The sequence below is a fragment of the Eretmochelys imbricata genome, chromosome 16, assembly GCF_965152235.1.
Source record: "Eretmochelys imbricata isolate rEreImb1 chromosome 16, rEreImb1.hap1, whole genome shotgun sequence".
Lineage (NCBI taxonomy): Eukaryota > Metazoa > Chordata > Testudines > Cheloniidae > Eretmochelys > Eretmochelys imbricata.
This window is the reverse complement of record NC_135587.1, coordinates 8,389,153-8,411,549: the sequence shown is the minus strand read 5'-3', so window position 1 is coordinate 8,411,549 and position 22,397 is coordinate 8,389,153. Positions and strand designations below refer to the sequence as shown.

The window sequence follows — 22,397 nt, the reverse complement described above, 5'->3', positions numbered from 1 at the left end:
TCAGTTAAGGTGAGCTATTACCAGCAGAAGAGAAAAACCTTTTATAGTCACTCTTAGGCTTTTGGGACCCTTGTAAGCCAAAGTCTTTCTGACCCTTTCACAAGAGTGGGGTGCTCCTTGGACAGAAGGTCCTGTTTGCTGGCTCATAAAAAGGCTGCATCTAAGTGCCTCAGGGCCTTCTTTCTATCCTAAGCCCTTTCTTTGTCTGCTGGTTTCTGAAAACCTAGTTTAACCAGTATATGCAGCCCACCCCCCCAGAGCACAACACCTCCCTGGAGGTGCTACAACCTCCATGGTTTATCTTAATCACCCCTGTAGTCATTTGGCTCTCAGCCTGGCTGTTGCCCCTAAGTTTCATGCCCCAGGTCTTCTCCAGAACCCAGGCAAGTTCCCTGCCAGAGCTGAGCTCACCCCCAGGGTCCTTTTTAAGTCTAATTACCTCCAGGCCCTGGCACTGCCCCTCAGGTGCAGCTACAGGGCTCTGACAGAGAGCAGACAACCAGATTCATGCCTAAGGCTGCAATGTCTCCCTACCCTAAACAAGGAGGGAGGAAAGGCCAGTCACTGCCTTGGGCTGGGCTCTCTGGCAGCTTCTCTTCTTAGGCAAACTCCCCCCCAGTCTCTGGTCAGCTTCACCTTTTTAAGCTCCCCTTCTCCAAACAGGGCATGCGCTACAGGTGCACCTAATTAGCAAGTGCAGGGGCTCGTTAGGCTCGCTGCCAGCAGGGTGGGGTGTGTCCCGTCCCAACTGCCCCCTGTTTCTGGTTCTTGGAGGAGCTGCGGTGACCCATGCAGACAATCCCAGGCCCACAGTGACACATAAACCATTCATTGACTTAATACAATAGGTTCCCCCAAAAGTGTAGCCTGGGATTGCAATGCCTGGCACAAAGGTTCGAGGGCGATTGGCTTATCGTCTATAAGTAACGACACGGGGAACAGAAATTTGATCCTGGGGGGCTGGTCAATCTAGCCGACAAAGGGGTAGCATGATCCAATGGCTGGAAGTTGAAGCTAGACAAATTTAGACTAGCAATAAGGTGCCAATTTTTAACAGGGAGGGTAACTGGCCATTGGAACAACACACCAAGGGGCGTGGTGGATCTCCAGCACTGGACGCTTGTAAAACAAGACTGGAAGTTTTTCTAAAAGCTCTGCCCTTGTTCAAACAGGAATTAACTCCGGGAAGTCCTATGGCCTGTGCCATGCAGGGGTTCAGACTAGACAATCACAACAGTCCCTGCCAGTCGTCTCATCTTGCCCTTTTTTGCCCTTTTGTTTAAACGTCATCTTTGGGGGATGCAAGCGGGGGTTTGAAAGAAGAGTCGGCAGCCTCTTGATGCAGTGACTCGCACCTAGGTCAGGTGGCCTGCGTTTGGGGCAGGAGACACTAGCCTGCCACCTGTTCCCTGACACCAGGAGCTAAGCGCCGATCCTCATTCGCTGCACGTTTTGTGGAGGCAGGGTCCTGCCTCCTCAGCTGCACCCTGGATCTGCTGGGCCCTGAGGAGGCGCTATTTGCAGTTCCTTGATTCTGGACCCAGCTGGGCCACTGGCAGTGTTCACAGCAGTCCTGTTGGCTGGTTCTTGTCCCCAAGGGGCTGTCGGCCAGCCGAGGATGCCAAAGTGAAACAGCACTCTGGTTGTCTCCTCCCACCTGGGGATGCCCCAGCATGCTCCCTATGCCAGGGGCTGCAGGGGGCGGTGCAAAGTGATGGGAGTGAGACTTAGGATTGACATTTTCTAGCAGGCTGTTACTGATGCTCTCTCCAGGCAAACTAGAGCAATTACAGCCAACTGGGCAGGGGTAGGGTCTCAGCCATTCAGGCTGCCCCGTATGAAAGGCTGCATCTGGATTCCATAGGATTTGCCTTACCAGATCAACCCACTATCCGAACAGTATCCTCTGGGCGTGCCCCACTGCTCAGAGGATGGTGAAAGAGCCCAGCATGCAACTGGCCAGTTGAGCAAAGGATGCTGTGTGGAGGAGGGAAGGGGATTCCTTCCTGACCCCTGGTGGTGGGGAGCCACATATGCCCTGCAGCATGGTGTCTGATCACTCACCTCTTTTACCTGCATATGCAAATGTAAGTTATTCAGCTACAGTACCTGACTCTCTTGGTGGGGAGGTGTAAATTACATCTTCTGCTAGGCTGGCCCATCACCTGTTCCCCTGGAGATGCTGTTCAGGGGACAAACTGAATGATCAGCTCTCCTATGGCCCTGGCCAGGTCCCAACCAGTGCTACAAACGTAACAGGCAGCCTGGTCCCATGCACACCCCACACATGGTTTTTGCCAACACCCCAGGGACTGAACTGGCGTTCTGCAGAGCTGAAAGCATAAGCTGCTGCAGCTTGAGTGAAAGAGTTAATCCTTGGGGTGGGCTGGAACAGCTCATATCCTCTGAGGATCAGTACAGAGAGGGCCCTGTAACACACTCACAAGTGGGTTACAACTACTTCCCACGCCTGTAACTCCCTCCACCCCCCACTGGGGGCCTCCATCTGTGAAGTCCAGGGTGAATCCTGTCACAGAAATGGACCTATGGCTAGAGATAAGCACAAACCTAAACCTCAGATCCAGGTACCCCAGAATGTTCAGGGAGATCTGATCTGAATTTTAAATCTTCACAGTTTGAAACCATCAGTCTACCGCATCCTGTGGCAGGGAGTTCCATATGCCCTGGGAATAGTTTCTTGATGTTTGCTCTGACTTTGCCAGCTGTTCATTTCAGCAAGGACCCCCTGGTTCTCGTACTGCAGGCAGGAAGTGAGGAGGAGGGCTGGGTGCAGCAGGGGCTTGGGTTTTCCACAGACTACCGTTCTCTGGCAAGCGTTACTGCGAGAACCACACCAGGCAGGAAGCTGCCACCCAGAAAGGAGCGGACTCACATGACAGAAAGAAGGGGGTTGAGGGAAATTGTAGCCCCTGATGGGAGTGACTTTGAATCTGGGCCAAATATAGAAAGGGAGGTGTCTGAGGTTACATACTAGGTAAGCATGTGTTGTTCCTGTCTGCGCCTGTTGGGGGCAGCAAAACATCCAGAGAAGCGTGTCCGTAACCTGTATGTCACCCAGGGACCATTACCTACACAGCCCGGTAAGGTCTGGGTTCGACCAGCTGGAATCCTGCTAACAAGCAGCCTGACTAGGCACCTACAAAGTAAACAGTTTGTCTTTTCCTTCTCCACGCATGTGTGGAAGGCGAGCAATCAGACCTGCAGCAGAGGGAGATGGGAGCTTTGCATTTGAGAGGTGCTTCTTGCAGGGTCAAACTCAAGCTAGGGGGACCTGAGCTGGCTTGAGAGGAGCCCATCTAATTCTGGCAGCTGAATCCCAACTGTGCTGCCCCTGTTGGAGGAGAGGCAAGCGCCCTGCTCAGGCTGCAAGCACCAGGCTCATGAGACAATAGCCAGAAAAGGAGATCTGTTTTGCAAGCCAGGACCGCACCCTTATTGTCTGGAAACTGGTGGGAAGATCTTGGCCCAGGCAGGAGCCCGAGTTGCTGGAGCCCGTGAATAAGACGGATGGGTGCAGGCTTGGTGGGTGGCCTGCTCAGACTGTGCTGAAGAACAGCTGTCGCTGTTAAAACAGAGATTCTCCCCTCCGCACCTCACATTCAACCGAGTCACTGCTGGGGACACAAGACCCCACAGGTGTCTGCGGGGAAAGGCTCGCGGATAGAACACTAGCTCAGAACTAGCCATGAACGGGAACGGCAGTGTTGGGACCCAGTTCCAGATGGCAGAGTGCACAAGTGTGTGGCTCCGTGGTTTCTGCCTGGGTCCCACCTCGGCTCAGTGCAGCTGGCGGAACAGGGAACTCCTGAATGAGCAGAACATTCGGAACGCGCTCCAAACTCATTGCTGGCACTCGCTCCCCAGCGTTTCACACGCAGCCAGCCGGGGTTCCCCGCACCTAGCATCGGAGGCAACTAGGGCCAGAAGCCTGAATCTTCAGCTTCTTTGCATAACTGCATGCAGGGCTAGTCACTGGTCAGATGGTGCCATTGGCTCCCATAAGCTGGCACTGGGCACCCAAGTTAGTGACCATTTCTCAAACTGGGGTCCTCTAGACTCTAGAGGACTTGGGAGCCAGGAACTCCAGAGTTTTAACCTCAGGTCTCCCACAGACTAGCTGAACGAGCCACTTCTCTCTGGGTGCCTCTGTTTTACCATCTGTAAAATGGAGGTAATGATGCTTGCCTGGTGCATGGATTAGTTTGTTAAGACTGCAGCGTTCACAGCATACACACAGAGAAGTTAGATAACATTCCTCTCTGGCAGGTTGCAATGTAACACTACTTTATTTCTTAGCATTCAGAACAATAACACAAGAATGCCAAAAAAATCAGAGAGAGAGAGAGAGAGACAACAGGCTGCTCCTTAAGGCAACAAGACACAGCTCCCTCCACCTTGTTTTATACTGTCTCTATCCAGACTGATCTGGCTATCTGCTGACTCAGATGACCCAGATCACACGGCTTCCCTCCAGGCGCCCTAGCCTGCAAGCAGGACCAGGAAACCCATCACACTTAAAGTGGTAGCTTGTCCTTTTTAACCACTTTCCAATACACCCCAAAGAGCCATATTAAGTATTAGCAATCTGCACTCCTACTCCTTGCTGGGGGCATTTTGGTGCTACTGCAATATCACAGAATCATAGAATATCAGGGTTGACCTCAGGAGGTCATCTAGTCCAACCCCCTGCTCAAAGCAGGACCAATCCCCAACTAAATCATCCCAGCCAGGGATTTATCAAGCCTGATCTTAAAAACCTCTAAGGATGGAGATTCCACCACTCCCTAGGTAACCCATTCCAGTGCTTCACCACCCTCCTAGTGAAAAAGTTTTTCCTAATATCCAACCTAAACCTCCCCCACTGTAACTTGAGACCATTACTCCTTATTCTGTCATCTGCTACCACTGAGAACAGTCTAGATCCATCCTCTTTGGAACCCCCTTTCAGGCAGTTGAAAGCAGCTATCAAATCCCCCCTCATTCTGCTCTTCTGCAGACTAAATAATCCCAGGCCCCTCAACCTCTCCTCATACGTCATGTGCTTCAGCCCCCTAATCATTTTTGTTGCCCTCTGCTGGACTCTTTCCAATTTTTTCACATCCTTCTTGTAGTGTGCGGCCCAAAACTGGACACAGTACTCCAGATGAGGCCTCACCAATGCCGAATAGAGGGGAACGATCACATCCCTCGATCTGCTGGCAATGCTCCTACTTATACATCCCAAAATGCCGTTAAATAATAGGAGATAAATATTGACCTGCAACTCCAATTCCAACAGATTCCAGTGTGGGCTGCATTCCTACCCCTCTTCAGGGCTGGCCTCAAAGCTTTCTATTGACAAGTAGCTTTTGGTTTTGCTGACCTGGCATGCAGTGATCAGCAAAGGTGAATTAACTCTGACCTCCCACAAAAGCTCCCTGTCCTCAGAGCTGCCGTGTTTGTCTCTCATCCCCACAGAGGTGTGGCCAGCCCAGAGGCTCGAAGCCATTTCTCCAAGTTCCTCTGTCTCCTGCCAAAGTCAGGGAGAAGTTTACACATGTCCAAAGGACACGTGGCTGCAGGAAGGAGTGTTGCGGTGTGTGGGAAGGTTACTTGAACCAGTTACAACCTGGATAAACCTACCTGGGCAGTAACACACCCAGAAGGCGGCAGTGGGTGGCGATTTAGCTTCCAGGCATATGTGAGCTGGGAAGTTCCCTGTATATAGCTAGCCCCATGAGGGAGCAGGTGAATTTAATACTTAGCTCTTCATCCATAGATCTCACTGCCTGTTACAAACGAGGGTCACGATCATCATTCCTGTTTTACGGATGGGGCTATGGAGGCACAGAGACGGGACTTACCCAGACTCACACAACAGCTCAGCGGTGGCGATGGTACAAGGATGCAGGGGACCTGGGCTCTCTCTGCGAGGCCCCATCGGGCCCAATTCAGTCCTCAGCAGGGGGTTCGGCCTTCTGTGTGTCACCAGAACGAAAGCCTCCAGCTCTTGAAGCCCAGAGAAGACACAGACATGAATCAAAATAGGAGCCCGCCGTGTCTGGCTGACATGGTACAGCTGTCGCCGGGGTTGGAAGATGTGGGATGAACTGCTGCAGCTGACTGGTCTTCCCACAGCACAAACAGGAAATGACAAACATCATGGCTGGAGCAGTTCAGCATGTCTCGACGTCTATGTAAATTATGTACATTACCCACAAGCCCCTGGGCCGGAGGTCTCAGGAATCCCGGCATGCCCTGGGCATAGTCGCTGCTGTATGGCACGCACACGCACCAACCCAGGTTTGCTGTGTGGTTGTGCTTCAAGCCTTGCAAAGGACATTTCATGCCATCGGTGGCCTGGCAATGGCTCCCTCAAGCGTCTGTCGTGCCTGGCCATGTGGGTGGACAATTTCACCATCCGTTCTGGCCATTTTTTTGACCAAAAATACATGCTCGGAACATAATGTCTTGGGGAAGACTTTCAAAGGCCGCAAATAACAGGTACAGGCCAGGTCCTCAGAAGTATTTTGGTGCCTAACTGCCATTGAAATCAATGAGAGATAGGTACCTGACTACTTTTGAGGATCTGTGCCTCGGCTGTGCCTAAGCTACCGGTAGCTCTCCATCGGAGTAGGGTGGTCTAGTGGATCAAGGACCTGTATGGGCTTCAGAAAACTTGGGTTCAGTTCCTATCTCCGCCCTGTAGGAAAGTCACTGAATTGTCTCTGTGCCTCAGTTTCCCAGTTATACAAGGGGGATAATGCTTCCCTAGCTCACAGGGGCATTGTGGCAATCAAAATCCACTAGGGCCTGTGTTGATGCTACAACGAGTGGAGTGAGCTAGCAAACCAGCTTGATGTCCCTTTGAAAAATAAGTCTGTGCGTGTTTAGGGCCCCCTCCCCAAAAGCTTAGCACAGGGAACATAACATAATGTTGGGTGAACCATCTTTCCCAAGTGCTCTCTCTGCAAGCTGGTGGTGGCCAGAGAAGTAATTATAAAGAACCTCTCTGTTCCACACTTACATTTCTTTATTCATTTTCCCAAAAGTAAATACCATTCCTTACATTGTTGAGAACGATCCCTTCCTCAGTAGCACAGCATTTCACGCTAAGAAGTGTGCTCATATTTGCCCTTTCTCATTAGGAAGTTACAAAAAATTAGTAGTGGGAAATTCTGGCCCTGTCGCTTTCACCACACCCTCACTGGAAGTGTCTGTTGCCAGGCAGATCAGGGATGTCAGTGCATTTATTCTAAATTTACTCCAAGCAGCATTCGGCCCTTGGACGCTTCTGTTATGTTCAGAACCAATAGGAAATTCTTGCACAGCCCCACAGGGTTTGTATTTCCGATGGTAGCCTGAGTGTGCCAGGTTTCCTAGTAGAGTCCAATTCAGAGGTCTGGCCTGGTGTCATGCCCTCCGCTCCAAGGGAGCGTCTCCTGATTTACAAGAGCAGAATCAGGCTCTTAAGTACTGGCCCTACCCCAATACCGGACACGGAGTCACCAAAGGATATTCAAGGATGAAGCAGTCCGTTATGACTGGGCGCACTATTTTAGAAATCCCCCCAGCTGCCCTGCAGGAGCCTTTTGAAGCCACCCAGCACTATCTCCCTTTGTTTCTGTAAGGTGGCTTGCAATGGTCTGTCATTTGGACAGGTGGGGTTGCTGTTCTCTAGTTAGCCTATCACTTGGATGGGCAGAAGCCCTGGGTTTTGTGCCATGCCCTTACAGCGTGCTACCTCCTTGGCCCAAGCAAGGCGGAGAGGCTCCCTGGAGACATGGGGAGGTCCCCTCTCTGCTAAAAGTGCATCTTACTCAAGGCCAGGACCTCTTTGTGTTGTAAGTGGGTTCTCCACCAATTATAGTGTAGCGAAGCTTCGAGGAGCCCTACATGCGTTCTGCACGCTCAGGCTTTCCTTCACAAGTGGCCTGGCTAGAAAGGTCGTATCTTTAAGCAGAAAAGCTTCAGTTCTGCAAAAGAAAAAGGCTGCTCGGTGGTGAGAGCGTCAAGCTGCATCATTCCACGCGTGCAGCTTTTTATTGCCAGTCTACGACGAGCCCCTCAGCCCAGCCCCTGGAGAAGTACGTGTCCTACATTTGCATTCAGCACCTGCATCCGATCTGCGTTTCCCGTGCCCTGCCCTGACCTGCCCAGGAGGCAGCAAGCTGGGGCAAGGTTGGTGGCTGCCTTGGGCACCCTATAGCCATTGGCTTGCCCTTCAGCCAGGGGGGCCCTCTGGGCACTCACCCCTAGTCCAATGCTACCACGCCAACTAGCTGAGCGAGTGACGGGCAGCCGACTGCACTGTGGTGAAATGATCCTGCTCAGGCTTTTAAACTGCACTTTGTCAATAAACTCTGTAGGAATCAAGACACAGGCAGCCTGGTAAACATTGCTTTAAGCCAAACCCCAGGGCTTGGCCCTTATTTCCTTAATGCAGCGTAGGGCAGAACCTACCTTGAAGGTGATGGGTTAAGAGGACCTTCCCCACTGTAACATTTAAGCCAGGAGTGTCAGTGGCACATGACAAATCTGAGTGATGGGTCCACACCGCCTCCTTTTCCTCACCCACAGAAATGCCTAAATCCCACGAGTGAGTAGCAGCGCCTGAGAGACTGCTTCCCATGGCTCCTTTGTATGCTTCAGGCCCCGTTAAACTAAGTCTGGCTCTTGCTGTAAATGGAGCCCTACCCCATTAACTAGGATACTTAGGAATGAGGCCACGGGGATGGCTGCTGAGTCAGCCTGGCCGCACCCTGCTGTGTAAACACCTGCCAGCTGCTCACCCCATCCCAGCGATGTTTGCTCAGGCTGCACGTGCTCTTTCGGAGAATCACAACTAAGGTGGATGGGCTTCCAGCTTCCCGGGAGCAGACTGAGTCAGGGCAAGGCAGCCAGCCAACGTCCAGCCTGTTTTAGGGCTGGAAGCAGGATGCACAGACCCTGTGCACACTGCACGGGCGACGTCCAGGCACCTGTAGGAAATGTAATAATGATCCACAGACTGGAAGGGGGCAGTTATGGAGCCCGTGGCAACAGAATCCCATGCAGTAGGGAGAAAACGACAACTCTTCTTGCTTCCTTCCAAAGAGGTAGCCTGATGTACTACTGTACCAGAGACCCAGACTGGATTCCCACAGCCCAAGCACTTGCTCCATGGGGCAATAGGCTAGTAGGGGGCTCTACTCAGGACAGCTCCGACTGATCAAAACCATGCTAAACACCTAGGGGACATATGGCATGCAGCCAGAGTAGGGACATCAGTATCACTTGCTAGGTGTATCCATGCATACTGTTGCCTGGGCATCCCGAGTGAGCCATGTGTTGCAGCATATTCACAAGCAACATGGACATAAGGCCATCCACTGGTCAGCATAAAGGACTTTTGCAGCCACAGGGGACCACAAAAGGTGGTTAAAAGCATAGTTAAAAATGGGGCAGCAGGGGAGGAAAAAATCCACAGGGCTCTGCCAGATTTGGGGGGTGGGGAGCTACGGGGTTGGGACAGGGGATGGACCAACATTGGGATTGGTCTTGTTCCCCCAGGAGAGCAAACAGGAAGCAACATCTTCTCTTGGATCAGGATGCAATCGCATTCACTCAGGTTAGGCACCTCCTGCCTCGAGTTAGTTTCCAGCAGCTGCAGGCATTGTGGTGGCAGTCACCAGGGTCTGAGATACAGCAAGCATCCCACTAGACTTCATTGCTCTTGTCAGGCCACATTGTGTAGTGATCCCACCTGGTGTCCTGTCCATGGTAAGCAGGGTCAGGCCTTGTCAGGCCTTTTAACTTCAGGAAACAGAGGTGCTGCACGAAGCAGAGTTACTGAAGGTTTGTAGGACACCCCAACATAGGGCTCTACGGGTGCCTTTCAGTCAAGAAATACAATCAAAGGTCCTGACCACCTCTGGTCATTAAAGATCCCACAACACCCATCTTCAAGGTTGCTTCATTATCTTGGCCAAATTCCATAGCAGGCTGGATATTGCACATACTGCGACCTCAATTCCCCGTCAGTCAGCAATCAGCAGTTTTGCTTGGAACAGGAATCTTCTCCCCCGCCCCCCGAAGTTTCCTAACTAGAACTATTCCTTAGGGCCAATACAACTGTACACTATTGAAAAGCTGCCACGTCTCACCCCACAGGTGGCTGCCTATCCATGGTAGAGTAAGTGATCCCAGAATTAAATCTGTGGAGAAATGATAGAAAAAGGCAAAACAAAAAACCCTGCACAAAAAAATGTATTTATAGCACAGACTGGCTGACATGTCAGCCAATAAGACTATTTATTGTTACCTTACAATACAAATACGGTGGGGCGGAGGGGGAAGAAGAGGGTTGTGGGGAGCGAACAGATTCAACAGCAGCAGCTTTTACATAGGAGTCTATGTACATCACAGTATAAAGTCAATTAAAAAAATTAAATTGAAGTTTTAAAAACCCCCATGTGTGATCTAAAACCAGTAACCAGGAGTTTGGCTGAGAACTATATAGATTCTCCCTCCCCCAATACATCTAGAAATATTTTTCTAAGCCACCATTTCACAAGACCAGAAGCCAAGTTCTAAAGAGTCTGGACTTTACAGCTGACCAGGTCACATGTTCATAAAACCCACATGAGAAACTAGATTAGAATCAAACCCCCACCTCTTCAAGACCTCATTTGTCTGCATAGTCTGTCGTCTGCATCCCTGTCTCGTTGAGACACGTCGTCCTCACAATGGCCTCTGTGACAGCATACGGGTCGCAGTTGGCTGCAGGCCGGCGGTCCTCGAAGTAGCCACAGCCATCCTGGCCGACTTGGCGGGGGATACGGATGCTGGCTCCTCGGTTGGCCACGCCGGCAGAGAACTCAAAGATGCTCGAAGTCTCATGGTGGCCGGTCAGTCGTCTGGAGTTGTCCCTGCCCCCTCTGGGGTCGTACACACAGATGTGGTAATCGTGTCGCTTGCTTAGCTTCTCAATGGCAGCTTCAATGCATCTAACCGACAAGGAGAGGAACAGTTTAGAAAACACAGATATGCAGCACATTGCCCAGTGGAAGCCTGGGCCATGGCGGAGGCTCCCACGCACTACCGCAATACAGAGACCATGTCAACATGAAGTGCTCTTTGAGTGTGGGGCGTGAGCATGACTGAGAATCCTGCCAAATGCAGTTACTCAAGCAAGAGACGCGCGCAGGGCTCCGGGGACAAGCGGCACCTCGGTCTCACCTGTTCTCTGTCTGGGGCACACCAGTGGTCTTCAGTCACACGAAAATCTTGTGCGTCTCAGAAGTCACTGGGCCCAACATGGGGAATCTGGATGAAATTCAATGGCCTGCATTCTACAGCTCACACTAGATCAGGATGCCCAACGTACGCCCACCAGAGCGTTTCATCAGGCCTGTGACTTGCTTCAACACACTATGCTAATGGACGATGCATTAGCATTTTGTCGTTGTGCGCAAATTTTATGCATGGGTGTCTTTATTGGTTTTTAAATAGGTTGTTTCTACAGATAGTATTGTCTATCTAAATACATACAAAACAAGCCAAACTTAAAATACGAATCAACACAGGGGACTTTAAATCTTATTAAAATATGTAGAATCTGTTTGGCCCATACAAGGTTGTGCTTCGGTTTACGTGACCGTCGTGTGTAATAAGGTTGGGCACCACTGCACTAGATGATCCAATGGTCCCTTTTGGCTGTGAAACTACAAAACCAGTTTTCGGTCTGCCTCATGAGGACCCTGTGCACAGGTTGTGGGGAGGGATTTCACCCATTATCTAGAAGCCATGTCAGTAAGCCCCTTAGAAAGGTGCTACCAACCATAACGACCCCAGACAGACTCCAGCCTAGCAACGGCATTAACTCACTTGAGACCGCCCTCCTTCCTCATGTCTTCTGTGCTGTAATTGGTGTGGCACCCAGCTCCGTTCCAGTTGCCAGTCATTGGTTTGGGGTCCAACGTGGCCACGACCCCAAAGTCTTCACAGACACGGTGCAAGATGAACCTTGCCATCCACAGGTGATCTCCCATCTCGATGCCCTCACAAGGCCCGACCTGGAATTCCCACTAGAAGGGGAAAGATGAGCATTAACGCTAAGGTTTGGGTATCTCCTTTAGCCACTTGCTTTTGACTCAACAGTGGATCATGGCGGACTCCTGCCAAGTGTTCTGGCACGCACGCCAGTGAGCTATTTATCAAGGGTTTAATCATCCGGCTCCTGCCAATGCGCAGCCAGAGGCTGCTCCACCCGGGATGACTAAGCAGAGGCTTGCGTTATCTGATTCCTTTCGGAGGCAACTTTATAACATCTGTAGGTATTACCCAGCCTAGCAAGGATCAAGTGCAGAACATGGAAGGAAGTGGAGCAAGAGCTTAGAAGGGCTCACTTCATTGTGGGTTAGAATCAATTCAGGGATTGTTAAGGTGTTGGGCAGACAACACTGCAGTAAAACCCTCCACTTATGCCGAGAGCAGGTACAGCCAGGGTAAGATCTACCCCCACACACTGCCTTGCCAATGACCCTCAGCCCTATTCCACAGACAGCAGGGACAGGGGAAAAAAAACAAACCAAAACAAAAACTCCGAATGACTCATACTGAGTGCGCCAAGACTCAGGTCCTGTCTACATGGGAAAGTCGCACCGGTTTGACTTGAGGTGCGATTTTAAAATGAGTGCAACCCTCTCATGTGGAATTAGGAATTAATTTGAGCTAATCTGAAACAGGAGCGTCCATTCAGGGTTGGCGCTAGTTTAAAAATCACACCTTCAGTGAAGCTGGTGCAGCTTTCTCTTGGAGACCAAGCCTTAGCTGAACCTTTCAGCACTGGAGACTAGGTTCTCCAGAAGAACACACTTCCCCTGTGTCATAAATATAAAGAGAAGGGTAAATACCTTTAAATCCCTCCTGGCCAGAGGAAAAACCCTTTCACCTGTAAAGGGTTAAGAAGCTAGGATAACCTCGCTGGCACCTCACCAAAATGACCAATGAGGAGACAAGATACTTTCAAAGCGGGGAGGACGACAACAAAAGGTTCTCTCTGTTTGTGTGATGCTTTTGCCGGGAACAGAAAAGGAATGGAGTCTTAGAACTTCGTAAGTAATCTAGCTAGATATGCGTTAGATTCTGTTTTGTTTAAATGGCTGATAAAATAGCTGTGCTGAATGGAATGGATATTCCTGTTTGTGTCTTTTTGTTACTTAAGGTTTTGCCTAGAGGGATTCTCTATGTTTTGAATCTGATTACCCTGTAAGGTATTTACCATCCTGATTTTACAGAGGTGATTCTTTTACTTTCTCTTCTATTAAAATTCTTCTTTTAAGAACCTGATTGCTTTTTCATTGTTCTTAAGATCCAAGGGTTTGGGTCTGTGTTCACTTATGCAAATTGGAGAGGATTTTTATTAAGCCTTCCCCAGGAAAGGGGGTGTAGAGCTTGGGGAGGATTTGGTGGGGGAAGCGGGGAGAGACGTTTCCAAGCGGGCTCTTTCCCGGTTATATATCTGTTAGACGCTTGGTGGTGGTAGCAATAAAGTCCAAGGGAAAAAGGGAAATAAATAGTTTGTACCTTGGGGAAGTTTTGACCTAAGCTGGTAAAAATAAATTTAGGAGGTTTTCATGCAAGTCCACACATCTGTACCCTAGAGTTCAGAGTGGGGAAGGAACCTTGACACCCTGGGTGGAGAAGGAGCTCATTTCTCCCTTCCACGTAGTTTTGCTGAAGACCATGAATACTCAGTGCAGACAGCTCTCTTCAGTACTGGGCAAGAGGTCAGGTGCTGCAGCAGCTGCGAGTAAGTGGGGGAGAGGGAAGCTGGAGGCTGCAAGAACCAGATCCCCAGGGATAGCACTGCAGAGCTAATGCTCGGGGCACTGGCAGGCAGCGCAAGGTAAGTATTCCAATTCCCTCAGCTTCCTGCCTCAACGAACGCTCTCTTGACAGGGGCAATGAGAAATGCTCCTTCCGTACATACCTGGGAGGGCATGACCTCAGCATTGGTGCCACATATCTTCACCCCGGCATAGATGCATGCCTTGTAGTGGGACTCGACAATATCTCGCCCGTACACCTTGTCTGCTCCAACCCCACAGTAATAAGGCCCTAGAAGGAAGACACCACGTCACCAATCAAGTCAAGCTCAAGGGAAGAACAGTGACTCTTCATTTCCCATCCCACAGGCTTATCTTCCAGCAAGCATTTAGAACTCAGATGTTCTCAGGGCTCTGCTTCCTGCACAAGAGCCCTAATAACCACAGAGATGCAATGGCTTCTCCAGCTCGGCTCCACACTGAGCTGAAGGGACTTCATCTAGGAGCAAGAGCAGTTCAATCCCCCGGCACATCCAGTTGTTGGCCTCTGCTGAGACTTGCCAGCAACGTGACAAACTGAAAAGGCTGTTCTGTTGTGTGGACACCTGCCCATCCTATGGGAAAGGTATTGAGACCAAAAGCTGCTCCACGTGAGAGCTGTTCGGTGGACATGACCAGCGAGGGGACTGATTGGAACAGCAGCTAGGAAGTGCAATGCTCCATAATCGATTCCCAACGCTCTGGGCCATTTAGTCTCTGGCTGTTCCCCAGTATTCCCACAGTAAACTTGGAAGGAGCGTCCATTTTCCCATAAACCTCATTTAACTTCTAGCTATTGTATTCCTTAGTACTTAAAGTTCCAGCAGAGAGACTGCACAAGCTAACTGGTCCCAATTAAATGGAGCATTTCCCATTGTGGGGGTGGCAGGAAGAAAGGAAGTGAAGAACTGCTCCATTACAATGAACTCCACCCCTAACGCTAAGGCTGGCTTTTTGAGATTGTTTTGACAGCTAATGTTGCCTGTGTTTATTGCAACAGACTTGGAACCTGAATGAGTGTTAACCTGCTGCAGTTTGCTACAGGTTTTCCTCCTTCAAAGGAGGCAGTTAGCTCTGCAGTACAAACTCAGAGAGAAAAAGGAGATGTTGAGAAAAAAATCCCAGTTAGGGGATTTTAAAGAAAAGAAGAAGAAAACCCTCTAGTGTCACTACCCCCACTCAATCCAGTCTAGGCAGCCGAACCAGTTTGTGTGCAGGGGGTGGGGGAATTTGCTGGAGCGCGCAACCTTCACACGACCAGTCTTTACATTAATAACCACCTGCAGATTTTTTTCCCCCAACCAAGTTCTCAAACCCTCGACAAACAAGTTCTAGAATGGAAAAGTTTGTGTAATCTCAGGCAGTGTCAGGCGAGTGGTACCACTGCAGGGCACGTTATCTGCAGGGCATGCAATGAACAGGTGTGCCGCTGGTACTTAGCGGAACTTGGCACAGTGCTGCCTGTAATTTCAGTTTCAGGAAAAAGCTGCACCCATTTGCCTGAGAGCAGTAATTGGCAGGGTGATTTGTCCAAGAAGCCCATGGCTGGATCAACACCTTCAGAAGGAGTTCTGGCTGTTTGAAGTGAGAACAGCAGCTGAACTAAACCAGCCAAGGTCATCCACCCACCAGTACCACTTGGGATGTGTGGATGCAAGAGCTTTTTTGCTGGGTTTCGCTCACTCAGCAAGTTAAAACAGTCTTGGATGCAGAGCCTGTCATGAAAACTGCACTGGGGATGGCAGGGCATGTGCGTGGGAAAAAAACACCTGCACCCACACAGAATACAAAGCTCTGCCCACTTGGTTCTCATTGCAGGATTGGAGGCCTAGTCATGAACTGCACAGGGTTCAGCACTGATCCTGTGAGGCCCTGAGTGCCTTTGACTGCCATAGATGTCAATGGGAACTGCACCTCATGAAGTCAGTCCTTTCATCGTAGGAGAGGTGCAGGAGTTGGGTACCACTGTGTTAGCTACCAGAAATCTGGGAATACTAGTGGGAGGAGAGGATTCAGGGGAAGGAGAGTCTAGCTCTTACCTTGTGGACCTGGGAACCCATTATCAGGCCAGCCATACGGGTGTCCATTGATCCCCAGCAATGTGTACTCTTGCTCCATTCCAAACCAAGGATGGCTATCCTTAACCAAGTCCATGACTTTTTTACATATGTTCCTCAAGTTAGTTTCTGGAGAGAAGAGAAATTCCTTAATTAGACCTGGAACATGTAACCTGGGGATCGGACCCCTCCAGCATTTCATTCAGCCCATCACCAAAAGACACCAGTTGGCACTTTTCCTTGCATAGCCCTCTATGAGCTATAGAGGGTTCTCCTCCAGCCAGTCTCTCTCTGTTGGGAATCTGCAACCAATATTGTCGTTATGAATTCATGACACTGTATTGGTTTGCACGGCAACAGACTTGTCTCAAAGATAGGACTAGGACAGCCCTGGCTGTGGAAAAGCTGGGCTGAGAGGTCGATAAATCCAGACCAACACAATATGTGGTCAACAGCAGGGAAGGGAATAAGGAAAGTAACTTGTTACACAGGGTCATCTCCCTCCATCCCTGAATAAAATGTTCTCTGCTCACTCACCATTTGCTTTAGCATTGGAGGAAGACAACAGTGCTCGATTTCAAAGGGTGTGTAATTTTATATACAAAGTGCAAATTTAACCCTCAGCCCATTAAAATGGGTACAAAAATCCACAAACATCTAAGTAGCCATATGCCCTGATGTCTCCCATCTATCCCATCACCACAGTATCTGGCCATCTGCCAAGTATGTATGGATTTAGACTGCCACCAGTGGTAGGCAAGTAGTCTTCCCATCTTACAGATGGGCAGTCCCTTACTCAGAAGAAGGCCATCTTCCCACCCTACGCACATGTCCCCAGCCAAGCTTTCCTGAGCTCTCTTCCCACCTCACTGCCCCCTATGTTCTGGGCAAGCATTCAAGTTGGCTGACAGCTTGCAAGAGCTGATTGAGTGCCAGGGCTCGTCTATCTGGCTTTCTCCCCCCTGGGAGTGGCACAGAAACCCATCAGAACAGTCCCGAAGATACTGCTGGCCCAAGAGAGACCTGAAACGGAAGAATCCAGGTAAAGGGGAGAAGAAGGAAATGAAACAACAGGTTTTCCCTGTCACTGAAAATGGCACCCTGCAGGCAATAAGTTGCACTTTTACCAACAGTGCTCATTGAAGAGACCCAAGTGCTGCTGCGACACAAACCCCAGGGATGCGCAAATAATGACAGAGCACCAGCAACTGTTTCTTTTAAAGGTCACACTTAGAACGTTTGTATGGTGGAGAGAAAACTGAAGAGACCCTCTAACCATGTAAGCTGGGCACCTTCAGAGAAAAGTCAGTTCGGGGACTGGCACTCACTGGGTACTAGGTAAGTGCCAACTGTTATGAGCAACACTGGCTGCCATATTCCCCATTGAATCTTTTTAGCTCTACCAGGATCATGAACATGGTACAACAGATGCATTTAAACAAGCTCCAGAAACTGAGCTATTGTCTCCTGAAGCTCTTACTGGGGGAGAATCTGGCTCCACTTCAGCCCCAAAACGAGCCACTGCTTTAAAGATACAACTGAGCCCCAGGCTAGCTGCTAGGAATCAGCTGTTTCCTTTATCTGTAGATGATAGTTGGCTAATTTAATTAAACAAAATATTGTAACCACAGGAAATTTGAAGTGGATGACAGGACCTTTCTAGGTACTTTTGCCAGAAAAGCACTGCCTCCATTCGTCAAGCCAAATGCCCCTTAATTCAACTTATACAGAATGTCTCATATGCTTAAATTATTGGTGACTGACAAAGCTATTCAACCATATTACTTTAAACACAGTAACATGGATAACCTCCCTGTTTGACAGAATACAGCCAAGTGCATGGATTTAAATACTTCGATTACTTTAAGCCATAAATTCAGTCATCTGAGATCACAACAGTTGCCCCTCAGAGCTGTCTTACTGCTTGATAGGTGTCCCTAGCCTCTTGTTTGCCAGAAGCTGGGAATGGATCACTTGATGATTACCTTATGTATGTTACAAGAATTAACTTAAAGAGCCCACCAACACGAATTTATATGTAGAGACCCAGGACTGAGCTTTCCATCTACATCAAGCCTGCACATTGTTATTAGACTGGTGTCTCAAAAAGTAGGGCAATTCTTAAAGAAAGCCTTTGTCAGAATAGAAGCATAGCAGTAATTGACAACACAATAATTATTTTTAAAAGTCCAGAAGTCAGGATTTACACTACGGTACTTCACACAAAAGTGAAATGCCAGAGTTTTAGTGTTTTTATAACCAACCAACCCACCCACCCTATCTTGGACCACCACATCCCTTAGACCTCCATCCCAGAGAAAGCTTTGCATACAGACACGTGGTCCCCACATGTAGGGGGTCACCTGACCTGCCTTTGCCCTCACAGGAGCCAGGAGACTCCTCATTCATAACTACACCTCGTTCACGCCCAAGAATGATCCCAGATCACTTTAGACAAGGTCAGGAATCAATTAGTTTCTCCACAATCATCCTGAACACGCAGGCCTGATTCCTCCTGTGCGCCTGACAGGTCACTGTAGGCCAGGCTCAAGGATACAGATATATCATAGGAGAGAAGATCAAACTGCTGGAAGTCAGAGAAGCAACATACAAGATGCAGATTTCCTTTCTCAAAGCAACTAGTGGAGCTTTCCAGCGGCAAGGGGAAAGGAAGCGAGAGTGTGGTGCGGCACTAAGGCTCCCAGGTACCTTAACCGAGCTTTGAGTACGGGCATATAGGTTTTTGTTTAAAATACACTTTAAATCTACAATCATTTCTATGTTTTTAAACCCTAACTGCCAAGTTTCGGTCTTAATGTTCAATATGCTATGTTCTAGTAATCTGGTTACAGTAAGTACAATCTCCCTGAATACATTTGGGAATACAGGTTAAAATTACTTGGTGCTGGCCTGGTCTGTGAGGCATGCGGTGACCTCTGCTGACAGATGTAAGCAGAACATTAGCTACTTTTTGACTACTCAATATAATTCTCCTGTCCTCCGAACACCGGGTTCCTGCAGATAACCAGCACCAGATCCGGGGTTTTTGCATGCCTAAATTAATCGCAAAAAAACACTCACCACTTATAGCTCAGTCACTGAGTAGCACATGATCATTCACAACTTCCCACTGACTTCAAGTGGCATTGTGGGTGCTCAGCACTTCTGAGAACGAGGCCCTAATATTTTGATGCCCATGGCACTTAGCTGGTGTGTCTGTTTGGTAACACACGGGCTCTGGGAACAACCAGTTTAGGGCAGTGCAGACAGACAGGAACCTCACCTGCATTTTTTCTGTTGTATTTCAGGACCTCACACAACACTAGCTTGTTCGGGTCCAGACAGAAGGGGTCTCGGAACATCCTGACTGGTATCAAGAACATATCGCTGTTCGAGCCTTCTGCTTGGTCTGTACTGGATCCATCGAAATTCCATTCTGGGACATCTGGGAGCGAGAGGAAAAGGAAAAATCCCTAAGATTAAAAATCCCTCAATCTGATCATGTTAAATGTTCAAGAATTTTAAGAAGAGCTCAATCAAGACCCCAGGGAGGATATACTCCACAACATGCCACTGAAAACTGCTTCAAAAGGAAATCCAGGAAGCTTTTGACTCTCCTGTACCTACATAAAGCCCAGTCCCGTAGCTACTACTCCCATCACTGACCATAAAGGGGACAAAAATCCAGCAACAGCCATAGGTGCTGGAACTAGGGGTGCAGCAGCAGCCCCTCATGTGAAGCAGTTTCCATCATTTATAGGGTTTAGTTTTGTATAATGGCTTTCAGCAAGCACCCCCACTTTAACTCCCCTTAACCACTTTGATGGTTCAAACAAGATAGTAGATTTAGACTTCAAACAGTTCACTGCATTTTTAGTGACCAGCACGCCAGACAGGGTTAACATCTCCATTCCAGCCTCAGAGGTGCCTCCCGAACTAGAGGTTTGGCCTCCAGGCCTTTGGCTCTGTGTCCACAGCACCTAGCCAAATCCCATTACAAACCACTTTTGACGGAATCCCATTTAAACATGCTTCTTGGAAACGAGCCCTGCTCTTAAGAGGTAAGAATGCTGCCCCCTCACCATCCTAGCATTGATGGCAGAGAGCTTATGGATAGCAAACACGATCATCCTGGAGAAGGCTAGCTATTTACCATTCCACCTTATATAACCCTGTGATAACATCCACAACCCTGTTAATTCACCTTGCATAATCCGCAGGGGGAAAAGTTCTGTGCATTATGCCACCAAATAAATCAAACAAACATACAGCAGCTCCTCACATAATGTTACTAGTGTTACAGGCCTTGCATCTAAAACTCTTGGCTTCTATATTTTGCTCCATTTACAGACACAAACAGCTAACAGGCCCAGCGTTACCTTCTATGCACTTTGGTTCCTGGTCCATGGTTCGAGTTTTACAGCGGACGCCTTCTCCACTGCCATCAATCCATACATAAGTCACCAGGACCCTGCCCCCTTGGGGAAGCCTCATGTACTGGTCCCGGACCACCTTGTTCAGCTTGGAACTGTGAGACACAGACATGTTGATGGATCTGGAGAATGGAGGAGAACAAAAGAAGAAGAGTCCCAGTTATAGATACCCTTCCAGAACAGAGGGTCCTGTCGCCACAGGGAGAGCAGGAAAAACCTCTCAGGGGCGGGGGCGGACAGCCCCCATAGCTCACTCCTTCCCAGGGGGCAGGCAGCTTATTTCTCATCCCAGTGGTAACAGAGGCTGGGCAGATGCGCGGTTCTATGATCTTGCGCCACTTCCTTTCCACGGCAGAGCGGGTGCTTTGGCGCCATTTCCTTTTTTTTTTTTTTAAATAAAAACCGTATTTAAATGTTGTAAGGGGGGGGGGGGAGGCCCGAACATGAAACACGGAGCTTGTCCCACCAGCCCATTAAAAAAAAAAGGGGGGGCACCCCTCCCCCCACAAATACAGCTACCCCCCGCGGACTTGGGGCGCGGCCCAGCCCTGTGCAACGGGGCAGTCCTGCCCCAAAGGGCGGCCTCCGCTAACCCCGCCGGCTTCCGGCACCGCGGGGCGGGCACGGGGCCGTTCGGATCCCGGAGCAGCAACCGAGAGCGACGCGAGTCCGCGGAGCGAGACCCGGCGGCAGCCCCGCGCGGCGCCCGGTTCGGCGGCGCCCGGGTCGCTCCAGCGGGGCGCCCGCGGCTGCCCCGGCGTGCGTGAAGCTGGCTCGGGGGGCGCCCCCTCCAGGGTGGGGAGCGGGCCGGGGCTCCCGCCTCGCCCAGGCTTGCGCCGCTGCGGCTCAGCCCGGGGGCCGCCGGAGCTCCCCGCCCCGGAGCGCCCCCACTCACCAGGGCAGCGCGGGGTGGGGGGGGAACCGGGGCCGGCCGGCGGGATCCCCGGGCAGGGCGCCGCGTCCTCGCCGGGGAGCGCCCCGGCCCGGCTCCGCGGAAGCCGCCGGCCCCGGGCGCACGCGGGCCGCCGGCCCGCGCCCCGCACTTACCAGCCCCGGCCGCGCAGGAGCCCGATGCCGCCGCTCCCCGCCCGCAGCCCGGCTGCCGCCGCCGCCTCTTATAGGCGCCCCAGCCAGGCGGCGGGGCCGGGGCCAGCGTGGGGCGGCCGCTCCCCAGCTGATGCAATAGCCGGCCGAGGGCTGGCCCCACGGGGTGGCGGGGGGAGGCGCCTTGCGCTCGAGTCTGCCCCCCCCAACCTCAGCCGCCAGGTTTGCGATTAAGTCCCCGCCCCGGCCCCCGGAAGCTTGGAACAAGTCTGGGTCTTCGATGGGGTTGTTTCCTGCTTTGTTATTGTAGGGTCGCCCGGCCTGAAAGGCGGCTGGGCCGATGGTTTTTGGGCTTGCCCGTGGAGCCAGGCTCGTAGCTGCCAGGGGAGGAGAGGGGCACAGCGGGGCAGGGGATGGATCTTCCAGAAAGTGTTAGGGGGAAGGGGGAGGGGAAGGGGGTGTGGGGCAGCAGTTGTGACCTGTACATGAAGTGTTGCCCCACACTCCTTTCTAAAACTCTTTTAAGCGCCTCAGTTCCTGGAGTCAAGTGATAGAGGAAGAGCAGCTTGCTTTTTAAAAATATGTTTTATTCCTCTGGGGTGCAGAGGGAAAAAATAAGGCAACCAGACAGCAAATAAAAACACAAAATAATGGGGAAAAAATTCATTATTTTTAAGCCAAGCTCATGATTTTCAGGGACATGACTCACAAATTATGGATGCGGGACCTTAGCAGGACTCTGGGAGGTATGTCCTTTCTGCACGATCTCCGCTCTGAATGTGCTTTTCAGGATCAGTTCTAGCTTGGGCTGGGTCTCGGGTTGGTGGGAGCATGGGTGGACCTTAGAACTAGCGAAGGGTAGAAGCAGCTGGAGAAATGATCGAATGGGTCTGCTCGAAAAGAAGCTTGCCCTTTTAAAGCTTTTTCATTTAAAAACAAAAAATACAGATGAGACTGATGTAACCTGAAGCATTTAGCAGATTCCCAGTCCCGTCACAGTGGTGTAAATCAAT

General features: G+C 50.4%; 1 protein-coding gene across 1 annotated transcript; it reads right to left on the bottom strand.

Moving 5' to 3' along the window:
- Positions 1-10,247: 10,247 nt before the first annotated feature.
- On the bottom strand, positions 10,248-21,553 carry LOC144276097 (glutamine synthetase). Its single transcript, XM_077835954.1, has 7 exons — positions 21,388-21,553; positions 20,287-20,462; positions 19,191-19,352; positions 15,890-16,036; positions 13,976-14,103; positions 11,869-12,068; positions 10,248-10,988 (listed from the first exon to the last, which is right to left on the bottom strand). Exons 2-7 carry the CDS (start codon positions 20,450-20,452, stop codon positions 10,667-10,669), a joined length of 1,125 nt encoding a protein of 374 aa, XP_077692080.1. The 5' UTR covers positions 20,453-20,462; positions 21,388-21,553; the 3' UTR covers positions 10,248-10,666.
- Between the last annotated feature and the right edge of the window lie 844 nt (positions 21,554-22,397).